The 16,856-nt window shown below is 37.3% G+C and overlaps 1 protein-coding gene across 1 annotated transcript in view; it reads left to right on the top strand.

The window, feature by feature from the left end:
• Positions 1-16,856, top strand: part of LOC128647217 (atrial natriuretic peptide receptor 1-like) — a 298,027-nt gene that overhangs the window by 171,219 nt on the left and 109,952 nt on the right. Inside the window, 1 exon segment of the mRNA XM_053700003.1 lies at positions 10,624-10,763. Within this exon segment, the coding sequence (XP_053555978.1) occupies positions 10,624-10,763 (140 nt within the window).

The raw sequence follows: 16,856 nt of genomic DNA, 5'->3' as shown, positions 1-16,856 counted from the left end.
GAGAATAAGATAACATTTTTAATTCTAAAGTAAGTAAATCAAACTTCCTGTCACTACTGTTTAAAGCCAAACTCTTCTAGCTTTTTTACTGCTTCCTCAGCAGAATCAAAAAAATATACTTGTTCATTATAAGTTAACTTAAGTCTTGCGGGGTAAACAACAGTTGCTTGCCAGCCTTCTTTAATAAGTTTCCCGCACAGCGGGGTAAGTTCTCTCCTTTTCCTGGAGGTCTCTATTGAGAAGTCCTGGAAAAGGAGGATCCTGTTGCCTTCAAACATAATTGGTTGGTTCTGTCTGAAGTGCTGCAAATACATGACTTTATCTTGGAAATTTAGGAACCTTGAAATAATTGGTCTAGGCCTATTTGAATTGGGTACATTATCTGGAGGTCTCCCGATACGGTGCACTCTCTCTATAGTGAAAGGTGAATGATTTGGGGGAATTTTTAGTAATGAAGGTAGTGTTTCAATCATAAATTTCATTAGGTCTTCCTGTTTGCCGGGATCGGGGACACCAATAATCCTCAGATTATTTCTCCTAGATCTATTTTCTAGGTCGTCTATTTTTGTTTGGAGTTTTTTAATCTCATCTTGGTTATTTTCTATCAGGGGTATGTAAATGTTTGTCGTGTCTTCAATGTCAGAGACACGTTGCTCAACTTCCTGAAGCCTGGTAGAAAATTGTCTAATTTCTGCTGTGAGAGATGCTAGATCTTGTTTAATCTCACTCCTTAAAAAGTCAAATTTTGGTGAAATAGCTTCTAATATATTAGCTACCAATTCTTGGTTATCTTGCGATGCTACATTTTTCTGGGATTTTTGTGGTGTACCTTCATTGGTGTTTTCAGTCAGAGTTTCTGATTGGTTCTTGTTTCTACGATCTTTATTCTTGGTCGTCATGCCTGGATTGTGTTTAGGGGTGACAAATTTATCCATTAAGTGGGGGGAGAAGTGAGGTGGGGAAAAAAACAGTGCCTAGGTGCAGAATTGTACACCCATGTGTGGGGTGACTGGGGTAAAAAAATTGGGTGTGGAGGGGAAGTGGGGTGAGGCTATTGTAAGAAGTGAACTCCAAGTGCAAGTGAAAGTGCTTATATATAAGAAAAAAAAAAAAAAAAAAAGGGGGTGATTGATTGGTGAATAAGACCAGGAAATGGCGATTAGAATATGTAGTTCTGAGAACCAACGTTTAAACGAAATGCACCTCTCTTAAACCTCTACGTGTCTCAGCTATTTGGTAGATGAGCCCAAAACCTAAAAAAACACCCTGTTATCTCTATTTATAATTAAAGAGATCCCTCAAGAGAAATTCTTTTACTCAGATTTATGGGATGGGATGATAAATTGATGTGCAAGTCACTATATATATTTGTTTAAATAGGCTCCCCCTTAAAAAGGCCTATGATTTCTTAATGTCTATTAAACCAGATTTTTGGTATCACCCTCACCTCCCAATACAGTTTATTAAGCCTTCATTCCTATTGGGTTGCCCTCTATTCTACCCACAATGTAGTGCTTAATTTGGGACCTTTACTGGCCCTTTAAGAGAACCACAAATATTGAAATTCCTTTTAAGTTTCAAGATATCTTTGATATATGATAAATTTAACTATCAACTCTGAATCTTCCCTAATAAATTAGTTTAGACCTGTAGGAGTCACTCAGAAGAAACAATAAAAAAAACAAAGATAAAAGGGAAAAAAAAAAAAAAAAAAAAAATTTTTTTTCCCTCTTTTTCTCTTCCTTTACTCACAGTTATGCAATATGCTCTTGTGTGTTTATGTGTAGATCACTATATATGCCTATCTCTGTGCATATCATTAGTTTTATGGTCTAACTATGTCTGGAGTCAGATGATGGAGACTCCAGGCATTGAGCTAGATCCAGAGCTGTTACACTAGTTTCTTTTAGATCGGCTGCTAACCCTTTAAGGGTTTAAATAGTCCTCCTCAGAGAAGAGATGTTTGACAGGGAGTGAAAAGTAACACAACAAGCATTAAACATTCACGAGAGGCCATAGACAGTATATATGCCACAAGTATTAAATATTAAAAATATAATGTTTGTCCTTATGTGTGGGAGGGGGGGATAAGTCCAGATGCCTGGGAGAGTGATTCAAGTTAGTTCATGTACACTTGCAAAGTTTGTCAGATTCTTAGATTATCCCAGACAGTGCTTTTACAAGTCTTTTTCTTCTTTAAGCTTAGCCTCTTCTCTCTTCCCCTTTATTTCATCAGAGTTTTCTCTTTTTCCCCCCTATTCTCCATATGTTAATGTGGTTAAAGATTCCCCTTACGGGATGGGAGGTAGCGTCAGCCAAGTGGTTTGCTAGTGAATTAGCCCTCAGGGAACTTTTTAGCTATCTTCAGGCTTATTTAAATCTATAACTGTTATGTCTCTTAAGGATCTACTTCTTCTTTCCCCCTCCAAACAGCTTTTGAGCCGATATCCCACACTCACCCCTATGGCGTGATGATGTCTCAGGTAACAGTTCTTTCTTAACCAGGATTGATACAGAAGGCAGAGGGTGATTTCAAGGCAGGGTCTCCTTCGTGATCTCCGCTATCTGGCATTTTGTGCCAGAGGTCACTAACTTCTCCTCTCCACCGGAAAATCAAGGATTCAACTTGCCCTTCTCTCCTGGTGCCATAGACCTCAGCATCTGTACCTCCTCGCAGCACCGGTGGGAAGGCAAGATCAACTGAGCGGTGAGGGTATTCCAGGAGAGCGATCCCCAGCAAGAGCCAGCGTCTAGCCGCTCCCCACTCGCAACACCGGTGGGCGGGGAGCGCGAGCCCAAGGACTGGGCAGGCGGAGTCAGACTGAGGGGAGCGCGGTCCTGATGTGCGGGCAAAAGAGCGTCTGTCTGCAGGGTATACTGGGGTCCGAGTACCTCAATTCCTCCTCGCCGCAACAGTGGGGAGGCAGATCAACCCAAAGGAAAAGGTAATCCAGGTCTGTGGTTCTCCATATGAGGCCAAGTCGAGCAACTCCCCACTCGCAGCACCGGTGGGTGGGGAGTGCAAGCCCAAGGTGCAGGCTGGCGGCGTCTGACCGCAAGACCCGTTGGTGTGCAGAGTAGTCCCAAACTATGTGGAAGGGGTGACTGGGAAGCAACCGGCAATAGAGTACAAGCAACGGGTGGAGGGTGGGTGGTGGGTGTTAGATCACAAACTCTCACAAGGTCCGGTCTGAGAAAGGGGATCTTTCTAAGGGTCTTAGACCATAAAGGGAGCCTGGGGGATCCACCTTCTAGCCCAGGCTCCGGGTATAAAGTTCTTTTTAGCGCAGTGTTTGTTTGCGCTATGAGGGGAGACACCAGTTTTTAATTTTAGCAAGGGTGACTGCAGCTAATTTTCTCCCTGCTGGAAGGTAGGGATTCCTGGCGCGAATACCCGCCACTTAGGAAAGCTGCAGGGAAGCTGAATCTGCTGCTGCTTGTGCACAGGCTTGTGCATAGGCTCCTCCTCAGGGCATGCAATTTTAAACAACTTCCCAATTTACTTTTATCACCTATTTTGCTTTGTTCTCTTGGTATTCTTAGTTGAAAGCTAAAACTAGGAGGTTCATATGCTAATTTCTTAGACCTTGAAGACTGCCTCTAATCTGAATACATTTTGAGCACTAGAGGGCATTAGTTCACATGTTTCATATAGATAACATTGAGCTCATGAACGTAAAGTGACCTAGGAGTGAGCACTGATTGGCTAAACTGCATGTCTGTCAAAAGAACTGAAATAAGGGGGCACTCAGCCGAAGCTTAGATACAAGATAATTACAGAGGTAAAACGTGTATTATTATAACTGTGTTGGTTATGGAAAACTGGGGAATGGGTAATAAAGGGATTATCTATCTTTTTAAACAACAAAAATTCTGGTGTTGACTGTCCCTTTAAAATTGAGGCTGATATAATAAAAGTCATTGCAAATGCCTTAGCAAAATGTTTATTTGTGCAGTGAATATACTGTACATACATATTTGCATTTTCCCTGTAATAATATTACCAAAAAAAACAAAACATATTTTGTTTGATTGCCCAAACAGAAACATCATCATTGACTTTATGTGCAAATGTTCTGAGCTTTTGTTTATATTATTATTAGCATATGAGTGATAGATAAGCATCATTAGTAAGATATACATCATGATAATTATGAAGAAAAAAAGGTAGAATGATGGATTATGTATGTGTAATCAGCTCCAAGAAAACCACAAATAATGATGCTCAAGCTTTCCTCTCCACATGTACGAGCCATTTGTACAAGATGAGCATTTCCCATATGACAGGACAGCTGAGACCAGTTTCTTGTTACAAAGTGAAAATTACATTGCTCAGGATAAATGTTATGCTGGTCCATTACCCTCTTTCCATTGCCTGTGATATCTTCTACCTAGAATTAAGCACATGTTTTAAATAGCCTTACTGTGTGCAAAAGATATGAACTTGTTTATTAAGGCTGCATAGTGTTGATGTTTTCTTTTTACAGCATTTAATACTATTTATAGTATAATTCTTTGTTCACGGTGTTCTATAGATTTCACACAATTATACTTTGTTTTCATTTTTAAATATCCTTTTACTCTGATGTTAAATCTTGTTCCTGGCTATGATCATAGTTCTCGGTCCCCAGCTTTATTGCTTCATGAACTCATCTTCATCTGTCTAGTAATATGATGGTCTATTCACCTAGCCTGATCCCATGCGCTTATTTATTCTTTGGCACATGCTGCGTTTTATCTAAGGCTTGTTAGTTTAATGTTGGAGTTTTTCCTGGGACATAAGAAAGAAGGAGGCAATGGAATGATGTTTTTTTTTGTTCTGATCAAGCGGATATGCATACTTGTTCATACAAAAGTCTTTCTTTTGTCCATGTTTTATTATTATTATTATTATTGTTATTACTATTATTCCTAATACTAATAATAATAATAAACATAATTATTATTATTATTATTATTATTATTCACCAATAAAATAGATTCCATCAGAAATTAAATCATCTTTCAACACATTACCAGTCTCCAACCCCCTACCTAAATTGATCGCCAAAATCCAAAAGCCACAGAATCAGCCCTTTTGCTCCTGCTACTGAGGATGAAGTTTCTGCCCTTATAGCCTCCTCTCACCTTAGTACCTGTCCCTTTGATCCCATCCCTTTACAACTATTGCCCTCCCTCTCTCCTATTCTTACACCAATCCTTACACATATATTTAATCTCTCCCTCAGCACTGGTATATTTCCATCACCCCTTAAACATGCATTAATCACACCTATCCTCAAAAATCCTCTCTTGATCCATCATTCCCATCCAACTACTGCCCTATTTCCGTATTCTCCCTTGCCTCAAAACTTCTGGAAAGGCTTGTATATACACATTTATCACATTTCCTCACATTAAACTCCCTCCTTGATCCATTGCAATCTGGATTTCGCCCCCCAACACTCCAGAGAAACAACAATCATTAAGGATACTAATAACCTCATTACAGCAAAATCAAAAGGCCACTTTTCTATATTAATCCTTCTCTATCTGCAGCCTTCGACACTATTTTCCCCCTTCTCTTGCTCTAAACCCTCCAATCCTTCGGCATCTGCAACATAGCCATCTTGTGGTTCTCCTCCTACCTGTCTAATCTGACCTTTAGTGTAGCCTTCTCTGGCCCATCCTCTGAACTTTTACCACTGTCTTTGGTCCCTTTCTCTTCTCAATTTATACATTATCCCTAGGTTCCTTAATAAAGACCTACGGATATCAATTGAATGCTTATGATAAATCTACCTCTCTGCAACAGACCTATCCCCTTCCTTACTTACTTGTGTCACTAACTGTCTTTCTAATATTTCATCCTAGATGTCTCAAGTTAAATCTATCCAAAAATGAGTTCCTTACACCCCTTCCAAAATCTCTACACCCCCAACTTTTTATAACTGTTGATAATAACTTTAATACCTTAACCCCACATGCCCGATGTCTTAGGGTCACACTTGACTCAGATCTCTCTTTCACTCCCCACATCCAGTCATTGGCCAATTCCTGATACCTCCACCTTAAAAACATCTCCAAAATTTGCAACTTCCTCACACAAGACACTTTAATCCACTCTCTCATTATTTCCCGCCTTGACTAATCCATCCTATCTGGCCTCCCTAGCTGCTTTCTATCTCCCTTACAATCCATAATAAAAGCCTCTGCCAGGTTGTTCTTCTTGAAATATCTTTCCTCATCTGCTGCACCTCTCTGCCAATACCTTCACTGGCTTCCGTTAACCTCTTGAATAAAACACAAAACCCTGACTCTGACATTCAAGGCTCTCAGTAACACTGCTCCAAACTATATCTCTGACCTTGTCTACAGACCCTATATGCTCATGATCTTCTTCTCTTCTCCTTTCTTGTTACCTCCTCACATTCCCTTTTACAAGACTTATCCCGATTGGTCCCTATCTTGTGGAACTCTCTGCATTGCTTCACAAGACTCTCCCTTAGTTTTCAAACTTTCAAGTGCTCCTTAAAGGGACACTGAACCCAATTTTTTTCTTACATGATTCAGATAGTGCATGCAATTTTAAGCAACTTTCAAATTTACTCCTATTATCAATTTTTCTTAATTCTCTTGCTATCTTTATTTGAAAAGCAAGAATGTAAGTTTAGAAGCCGGACCATTTTTAGGTCACAACCTGGGTTGTGCTTGCTGATTGGTGGTTAAATGCACCCACCATTAATCAAGTGCTGTCCAGTGTCCTGAACCAAAAGTTGGCTGGCTCCTTAGCTTAGATGCCTTCTTTTTCAAATAAAGATAGCAAGAGAATGAAGAAAAATTAATAATAGGAGTAAATTAGTTAGAAAGTTGCTTAAAATTGCATGCTCTATCTGAATCATGAAAGAAACATTTTGGGTTTAGTATCCCTTTAAAGACTCTACTGTTCAGAGATGCATACAATATACACTAACATTTTCTTATCTTAGTGCCTCTCTTCCTTTTGTCATCCCCTTGAACCACCTTAGCATGTAAGCCTACAAGCCCAGCTGCTTATAGACACTTTCATGAGAGCTGATTTACAATAGTGCAACTCTTGGCAGGGCGCTCTATCCATTTGTCTCCCATAATTGTTACCTTTCCTATTAGACACATGTTTATAGTGCTGCAGAATCTGTTGTCGCACTACAAATAACTGATAATAATAATTATTATTGTTATTATCCCACAGATGTCATAATTTTCTTAAACATCAAATCAACAAACTTTCCTGATAAAGATGTTTTGCTTTTATAAAATAAATTGAACAAAAATGCCAATTGTGTTTTTACCAAATGAACAATTAAAAAAAAAAAAAAAAAATAATAGTCTCTCTCTCTTTCTCTGTCTCTCTCTTTCGTAACATCTCTATTTTTGCAGATGATACATAGTTGTGTAAAGTGGTTAGGTCAGTGCAGGATGTAATTGCTTTGCAAGGGGATTTTCAATAATTGGAAAAATGGGCTGCTAAGTGGCAAATGAGATTTAATACTGGCAAATGCAATGTTCTACATTTTGGAATTACAAATATGCATGCTACCTATTATTTAAATGGGACTAGACTTAGCAAAATAGATGAGGAAAAGGATTTAAGTGTACTTATAGATAACAAGCTAAAAATTGGTGCACAATGCAGGGCAGCAGCTTCTAAGGCTAATACGATACTATCCTGTATCAAGAGGCATTGATGCAAGAGAATAAAGCATAATTCTGTCTTTATATAATTCCTTGATAAGACCTCACCTTGAGAATGGAGTGCAGTTGTGGGGACCAATTTTAAAGGTATGAAAAGAGGAGGAAGCGACTCCTTTTTTAGGCGCTCCCTCCTCTATTCATATCTATCTTCTTTGAGCTTTTAGGGATCTCATTTTGGGAGCTTGTATCTTGTAGTATTGGCGTTGTATGTCTCTTAACTTAATTCTATGGGACCAATTTTAAAGTGACATGAAACTCAAAACATTTTTTTAATATGATTAAGAAAGAGCATGCAATCTTAAACAATTTTCCAATTTACTTCTCTTAACTAATTTGCTTCATTCTATTAATATCCTTTGTTGAAAAGCATATCTAAATAATCTCAGCAGCTATTAAATAGTGACTGCACATAGATGCCTCGTTTAATTGGATCGCCCATGTGCATTGCTATTTTTACAACAAAGGATATCTAAAGAATGAAGCAAATTAGATAATAGAAGAAAATTGGAATGTTGTTTAAAATTGTGTTCTCTTTCTGAATCATGAAAGAAAAATTTTGCGTTTCATATCTCTATAAAAAAGGACATTGTAGAATTAGTAAAGTTCAGAGAAGAGCCACAAAACTAGTAAGTGGAATGGAGGATTAAGAATATGAGGAGAGGTTAGCCGACTTGTGTCTGTTTTCTCTAGTAAACAAGGCTCTTGAGAGTTGGTATAATTACTTTATATATATTAAAGGCCCATATACAGAGCTGGCAGAAGCTCTGTTTATTCCAAGGCAATTGCTTATGACAAGAGATCACAATTTAAAGTGATGCTAAATTCGAGTGTTTAAAAAAAATGCTAGGATTTACCATCACTAAAAATAAATATGACTTTCAGTGATCAGTTTGTAAAAAAGGGTACAAAACTTATCATTTCTGTGCTGCGGCCTCCTCACTAAACTCAACGGCTCAGGCCACCCACGGCACAGCACTCTTTTCTATATGATGTGACATTTCCACCTCTAAACCAATAGCTGTGCTAGAATACAGAGCACTGTCATATGACTAGCGAGGAGGCAGAGGCACAGAAAGGGTAAGTTTAGTACGCTATTTTACAAACTGATCACTGAAAGTCCTGTTTTTTTTAGTGACGCTTGGATTTACCATCACTTTAAGGCTAGAGAAAATGAGATTTAATCTCTAGCAATGTAATTTTTTTTACTATAAGAGTAATCAAACTTTGGAACTTCTTGCTTTAGGAGTGAATGCAAATACCTTAGATATATTTAAAAATGGCATAGACACATTTCTAGCTAGAAGCATAATTCAGGGATATGATTGCTTGTGTTAAATGGGTGACTTTCCAATTGTATTAATGACAGTACAATTGCAGCTTCTTTATTGTAAATCAAATAGGATCTGTATAGGTTGAACTCAATGGACTGAACTATTATGTAAACAATAGATGTTTTCTTATAATGGGGTATTAAACTAAAAGGCACATGAAAGCTAAAATGTTTCTTTAATGATTGATACAAAGCATACATTACACAACTTTCAAGTTTATTTCTATTATCAAATTTTTTCATACTCTTTGTATCCTTTGTTGAAAGAGCAGCAATGCACTACTGGAAGCTAGCTCAACACATTGGATAAACCAATGACTTTAGGCATAAATGCACAGCCACCAATCAGCAGCTAGCTCCCATTAGTACATTTCTGCTCCTAAACCTACCTAGTTATGTTTTTCAACAAAGGATACCAAGAGAACAAAGAAAATTAGATAATATAAATAAATATGAATCTTGAAAGAAAAAATACGGGTTTCATGTCCTTTTAATGGGACACAAATTTCAAATTTAAATTGTACATTAGTGTATTTCAATTTTAAATAACATGTTTTTAAAGCATTTGTATTAGCAAAAAATATTTTTAGCAAAAGTTATTACTGTTTCAGCGTTATAAATATATATGTTGTGCGCGCCAAGTCCAACCACATTCACACCAAGGCCTAGATTACAAGTGGAGCGCTAAATTTGCCAGTTTGCGGGAGAGCAATAATTAACCAGTCATTACAAGTGTCTTTCACGTGCATTGTCGGACATGTGCAGTATGCGGTCACTGATCCTTATGGCCAGGTATGTTTGTCTCGCGCTGCAGTCTCTTCTGCGCATGAATGCATCAGATAAACATACCTGGCCTATATAGGATATATTTACATGTTAATATGTGTATATAGACATATTACCACATACATATATATGTATATATTCATATACATAGATATTACACAGATATTAAAAATGTCGCTGCGTACATACTTCCTTCATTACTCGAGGTTCTGATGCTGTCTATGATAGCATCAAATCGAGGCTCCCATAGAAGCCTATGGAAGCGTGCTCTCGTGAATGCAATGCTTCCTAGCAATTAACTTGTAATACCAGCGCATATTATCGTACGTTGGTATTACAAAAAGGAGCACTAATATCGCTTGCATTCAAGTGATATTTGGCGCTCCACTTGTAATCTGGCCCAAAGTTTGTTCAGTGAGCTTGAGGTGGTGTGTAAACATGTTAGTGGTAATTCAGTTTTCACTTGCAAAAAACACTGTGGATCAAATAGCAAGCACATTATTTGAATGTTGTTGCACTGGGCATGAACAGCATATGAACATATGCGCCTGACTCAGTAATATCCTTTTAAAAAGCATTTGTGCTAATACGTGTATATTGAAACAATTTTTCAAATTAAAAATTAAATGCACTAATGGGCATTTAAGTTTTTACTATCATGTTCTTTAGGACAATGGATACACACACTCAGCAACATGTTATAAATGGATGTACAACAGCATGTTATGAATAATGCTTACACTTCATAATATAATATTGATTTCTAATATTGCAGGTTCTGTTTTTATTTCTAGTGACATTGTTGGCTTCACACATTTATCCAGTACAAGCACTCCATACCAAGTGGTAGATTTCCTCAACAAACTTTATACTACATTTGATGACATCATCGACAACTATGACGTATACAAAGTGGAGACTATAGGAGATGCCTGTAAGTAGTTAGGGTACACCAAAAAATACAAGACTCTCTAGTAGTATACAAACCAACAAATGACAATGTCATAGGAAATGCATATGATTTAATTGGTTGTATGTTTGCAAAAAGAAACTAATGTTTGCATTCAAAATTGTATTATAATGTTTTCATAGCAATTGGATTGAACATCTATTTACAGAGAAATGCACATTTTGATTTTCACTTTTAATTTCTATTATTAGGAGGGAAAAATAATTTTATATATATATATATATATATATATATATATATATATATATATATATATATATATATATCAGTATATAGCCAGGTTATAATATAATATAAAGATCAAGAAGGGAATAAAAGTCTGTTGACTCAATGATGTTTTTGCTGGAAAAACTTGTTTTATTACGGGAATCCAAAACAAGTCAAAGTAAGCAAAAGTGAACAAAGTAAAATACAAACGGGTCACAGTGAGGGACGCCTGACGCGTTTCGCGCATGCGTAGATGCGCTTCTTCAGAGGCTAATTAGTTAGTGGCCAGTACAGCTATTTAAACGATACAGCCAACCAATCCTAGGGTAGCTGTAAGGGATGGCCAATGGGTGCAACATATCCAAGCAGCAGTGTGTTAACATATAATATGCAATCAAGGTATTTTCAAATGGTTGCTGTTTGGAAGGGGCACATCTAAATACAAAGTTCACTGTTAACAACTCTTCAATCAAATATAGAACATGTAAATCAACAATATTCCCTATGGAGCTAAACATACATATGAATAAAATTATAAAATAAAATAAAATATATGTACTAGGAATCAAAATTAAAAGTAGTAAATGGGAAATAAATAAAACTGTATCATATGGTTTGCTATAAGTCCTGAAATAACATAGATGTGAATCTGGTGTACGTAATCCCAAGAATGTCTCAAAAAGGCATAATTTAAGCAGAATAGGGAGTAAACCAGAACGGGGTCTGAAAGACAGGGCTGAAAACTAATAAAATTGATATTAAATAAGGCAAAAACTAATAAAACTAGAGAGGTATCTATATAGAAATAGATACAGGGATAGGGAAGGTATGTAAAATCTATAACAAAATTGTCTACAAGGTTTTCTAAACTGAAATCAAAGTAAGGATACCAAAGGAGGATGTATATCTATCCATCTCCTATTTAGGTGGATATTGGAATTAGTGTTTGTAGAGTCTACACTTATATAGGTAGTTATGTTACTTGTGTTATATCTATGTATATGATGTGGATCAATTGTTTAGATAGCTAGTGTTCCTCAGACCTATGGGTGTTAGCTCGCTACGGTAAGATTAGTGAAGATTCTACTGGTTCCCACTGGTTTAATACTGGGATTGGGAAGGGTAGTAGTGCCTATACATATAGGTCAACATCTAATCTTTTATTGATGCCATGGGGGTATCTTGTGTTCAATTTTAGGATCCAATATACTTCTCTTTTTAGTAGCCTAGCTGTTCTATCTCCTCCTCTGGCATTTTGTACAATTCTCTCAATCCCCATAAAGGAGAAGAATGTGGTCCCTATGCCATGTTGGCGGAAATGTTTCGCCACTGGTGTTTTAGGATCTTTTTCAGTTAGGGACAGTAAGTGCTCTCTTATTCGGTCTTTTAAAGGACGTGTGGTAATTCCTGTATATTGTTGGAAACAATGTTGGCATGTAATCAGATAGATAACATATTGTGATGTGCAATCTATTCTTTGTCTGATAGTGTATGTTTCTTTAGTGTTGGTTGAGGTAAAAGTATAATTTTTTTTCTGTGTAGTCACAGCTCTTACATGGTGTATGACCGCACTTAAAAGAGCCTGGGGTCAAACTTAGCCAGTTTGTCTGGGTTTGTGTTTTTTCTGAGAATTTTTTATTCATAAGATTGTTTAATGAGGGGGCCTTTTTCGCTACAAATTTAATCCCTTTAGAAATAATTTGTTTCAATGTATTGTCATTGTTTAGTATTACAAGGTTTTTCTTAATAATATTGCACACTTTGTAGTACTGTGTGCTGTACTGTGTAGAGAAGACTATGTTATCATTATCAATCTCGGTGGTTTTCTTATTAAATAGTGTATTTCTGTTTAATTTTTGAACTTCTTTGTTTATATTTTGAAGTTTAAATTTGTTATACCCTCTTTTGATCAGTCTGTTTGTTAGTTCCTCAGCTTCTAATTTGTAAGTTTCTATATTAGAACAGTTTCTACGCAATCTTAGATACTGACCTTTGGGGATACCTTTCTTTAGGTGTGGTACATGGCATGAATCTGCTCTCAAGATGGTATTTTTTGATGTTGGTTTTCTGTAGGTGGATGTGCTGATACTCATATTAGTTGTGTCTATTTGGAGTTTTAAGTCCAGATATTCAATCATAAAGTTATCACTTTTGTAAGTGAATGTTAAATTATAATTATTGTTACTAATATGTGTCATGAAGTCATCAATAGTATGTTCTTTGTGTGTTGTGTCCCATATAATAATCAGGTCATCTATAAAGCGACCGTATAATTTGATGTTGTTTTTAAAGGGAAAATCTGTTGCGAATATATGGGTGAGTTCCATCATACCCATGTATATGTTGGCGTATGCCGGGGCGAATTTAGCGCCCATGGCAGTGCCTCGTTTTTGTAAATAGTAGTTGCCCTCATGTACAAAGTAATTATGTTTAAGTAGAAATTCTGTTGTTTCTACAACAAAGGTTATAAAGTTAATATCAAAATTGGTGTGTCTGAGCAACATTTTACTAAGTGCTTCAAGGCCTGTGGTATGGGGAATGTTTGAGTAGAGAGCGGCCACGTCTATAGTGAGCCAGACGTAGCCGCTGTCCCACTGGACATTGTCTAGTTGCTGGATGAGGTGGCCACTGTCCCTTATATATCCTGGTAGAGTTTGGACTATTGGTTGAAGTATGTGATCCAGCCAGCCTCCCAATTTTTCACATAGGGAGCCCTGGCTGGCCACAATGGGTCTGCCCGGCGGTCTTGTGAGACTCTTGTGGATTTTGGGTACTATTCTGAAGCTAGGTATAGTGGGAGCTTCATTAAGTAAAGTTTTAGTGAGTTCATCAGTCATAAAGCCATGTTCTTTGGCTGTGTCCAAGTGATTTTTTAAATGGTTAGTGAAGGAGAGGGTGGGATTGAAAGTTAATTTCTTATATTGTTCCTCATCAGTTAGTTGTCTATTTATTTCCTCAAGGTAATCAGCAGTGTTAAGGAGAACAATAGCGCCACCCTTATCAGCCTTAGTTATGACTATATTAGGGTTCTTTTGTAGTTCTTTAAGTGCCTTTCTTTCTTTGTAGGTCAAGTTATCTCTGACTTTTGTGTTGGTGCTGAGATGTAGATGTGCATTTAAATCTGTTAATTCTTTTTCTACTGATCTCTGAAAGAGATCTATTAGGTGATCACGTGCATGAACTGGATAAAAATAGGATTTATCCTTTAGTGAGTAAGCGGGGGGGTTGGTGTGTGTGTATCCTTCAGCTCGTGTGGTGTCTTGTTGAAGGGATGTGAGTGTCGTGAGATCAGTTAGGTCTGAGAATCGGAGGCCTATTGTGTTCTCCCGTGTTGCTTCAATCATGTGATCTTCACGTGGTGTATCAGTGTTAAAAAAGTGTTTCTTTAAAACTATTTTCCTTACCAGTTTGTTAGTGTCCAGAAGGGTGCTAAAAAAATCAAAATTAGTTGCTGGTGCAAAACTTAAACCTTTATTTAATAAATTGATGTGAAAATATGATAGAGTAAAGTCAGAGAGGTTCACTACAGCTATTTCTTCTTGTTTTTCCTGACCCTGCTGGGGTATCTATATGTTTGGTCACTTTTCTTAGGGGTACTAGCTTGTTGAGGTGATTTAACTAAACTTTTCAGATTTTGTCTAGTTCCAGATATATTGCTGGAGGTGGTTGGCAATGTGTCTGTATCTTCTGTTGTTGTTTCTACAGTTTCCCCCTCCAGATTATCTGTATCAATGCTGGAGAAAGTTACTTTTCTAGGTGTTTGATTTTTAATCTGTTGTGTCTTGTTTTTAGTGCTATTGAATTGGGTCTTTTTTTGAGAGCCCCTTCTGCCTTGTGGTCTGGTTTTTTGCCATGAATACACTATGTCAAGATCATAGTCTTTCTTATCTCTATTATATTTCTGTACCTTTCTGTCTGAGAGTGTAGCATCTAGTTGATCGATAGTATTATCTAACTGTGATTTATAATCTATATATTTTTGTGTTGACTCAAAAGTTTTTAGTATATCAGTAATTTTGTTGATTTCAGCTAATATCGTCTCCCTTTCTTCCCTTTTATGTTTAAGTAACTGCTTCATACATATAATAGAGCAGTTGGTTAAGTTTGTATTCCATTCTTCCATAAAGATGGGATTATCTAGGGCAAAGGAGGGATATTTTTTCATACGTAGTCCTCTGGGGACTTTATTCTCAGCTATATACAAATCCAAAAACTCAATATCCCACCACAAATTTGTTTCCTTAAATTTCAGTTTTTCTAGACTAGAAAATACTGTGTCTAGATTGTCTTCCCTAATGGAGTCTAGGGCATCACTGTGACCCTTAAGAGCTGATGCCATAATGCGTTTTCTTTTTTGTTGTTCATCTAATACCCCTGTGGGAGCTAGTGTAGTAGCCATTTTAGAAAACTATATGTTTAGACAGCAGCAAATATGACACTGTGAATAGTAATGCAATATGATAACTAAATTAGATATGCAATATCGTAATTATTCAGTCCAGCAATGGTATATTATTGTAGCCAATAACTGAGCACTTAGGATAATAATAAACAAAATAATCAAAAAGGCAAAGCAAGTGTTCAGTATGAGGATTCCACGAGGGGGTTATGAGTAGTGTAAGTATAACACCCTCTTGTTTCCAAGGAATCAGTCCCAATGAAATCCGTATTTGTCAGGGACTACAGTCAGTGTGCAGTAAATGCAAAAGTCCCAGCGTTGGTTCCTGGTGTTTAAGCTCCGTATTTGGGTGATAGTGTAGATGTCACTCCAACCTAGATGTCACGGGTGTCTAAGTGCAGAGATAATAGACAGTCATTGTAAGCTTATCCGGAAGATCTCTTACCCTCCACAAGACTTGGTGGGGTGCCTGGGCGCACTGCTGTACTTCTCCTCGGACTGGTGTGGAAGCCCTTCCGTGGGGGTGCAGCGTGTGGGTCCTTCTTGGCGTGCTTGGAGATCCGGCTCTGGTAACGTGGTGTACTCTTGCGCTCCCCGTGACGTCGCTAGGTGGATTGTGGGTATTGTAGTTCCGGGCACTCCCGGAAATCAACGCTGGTTGGGCTACTGGTACAACAGAACAGTGTGCGGTATATCCTCCGCTATAGAACAAAGATCAAGAAGGGAATAAAAGTCTGTTGACTCAATGATGTTTTTGCTGGAAAAACTTGTTTTATTACGGGAATCCAAAACAAGTCAAAGTAAGCAAAAGTGAACAAAGTAAAATACAAACGGGTCACAGTGAGGGACGCCTGACGCGTTTCGCGCATGCGTAGATGCGCTTCTTCAGAGGCTAATTAGTTAGTGGCCAGTACAGCTATTTAAACGATACAGCCAACCAATCCTAGGGTAGCTGTAAGGGATGGCCAATGGGTGCAACATATCCAAGCAGCAGTGTGTTAACATATAATATGCAATCAAGGTATTTTCAAATGGTTGCTGTTTGGAAGGGGCACATCTAAATACAAAGTTCACTGTTAACAACTCTTCAATCAAATATAGAACATGTAAATCAACAATATTCCCTATGGAGCTAAACATACATATGAATAAAATTATAAAATAAAATAAAATATATGTACTAGGAATCAAAATTAAAAGTAGTAAATGGGAAATAAATAAAACTGTATCATATGGTTTGCTATAAGTCCTGAAATAACATAGATGTGAATCTGGTGTACGTAATCCCAAGAATGTCTCAAAAAGGCATAATTTAAGCAGAATAGGGAGTAAACCAGAACGGGGTCTGAAAGACAGGGCTGAAAACTAATAAAATTGATATTAAATAAGGCAAAAACTAATAAAACTAGAGAGGTATCTATATAGAAATAGATACAGGGATAGGGAAGGTA

Source organism: Bombina bombina, chromosome 2 (genome assembly GCF_027579735.1).
Source record: "Bombina bombina isolate aBomBom1 chromosome 2, aBomBom1.pri, whole genome shotgun sequence".
Classification (NCBI taxonomy): Eukaryota; Metazoa; Chordata; class Amphibia; order Anura; family Bombinatoridae; genus Bombina; species Bombina bombina.
This window is presented reverse-complemented; position numbering and strand designations above follow the sequence as displayed.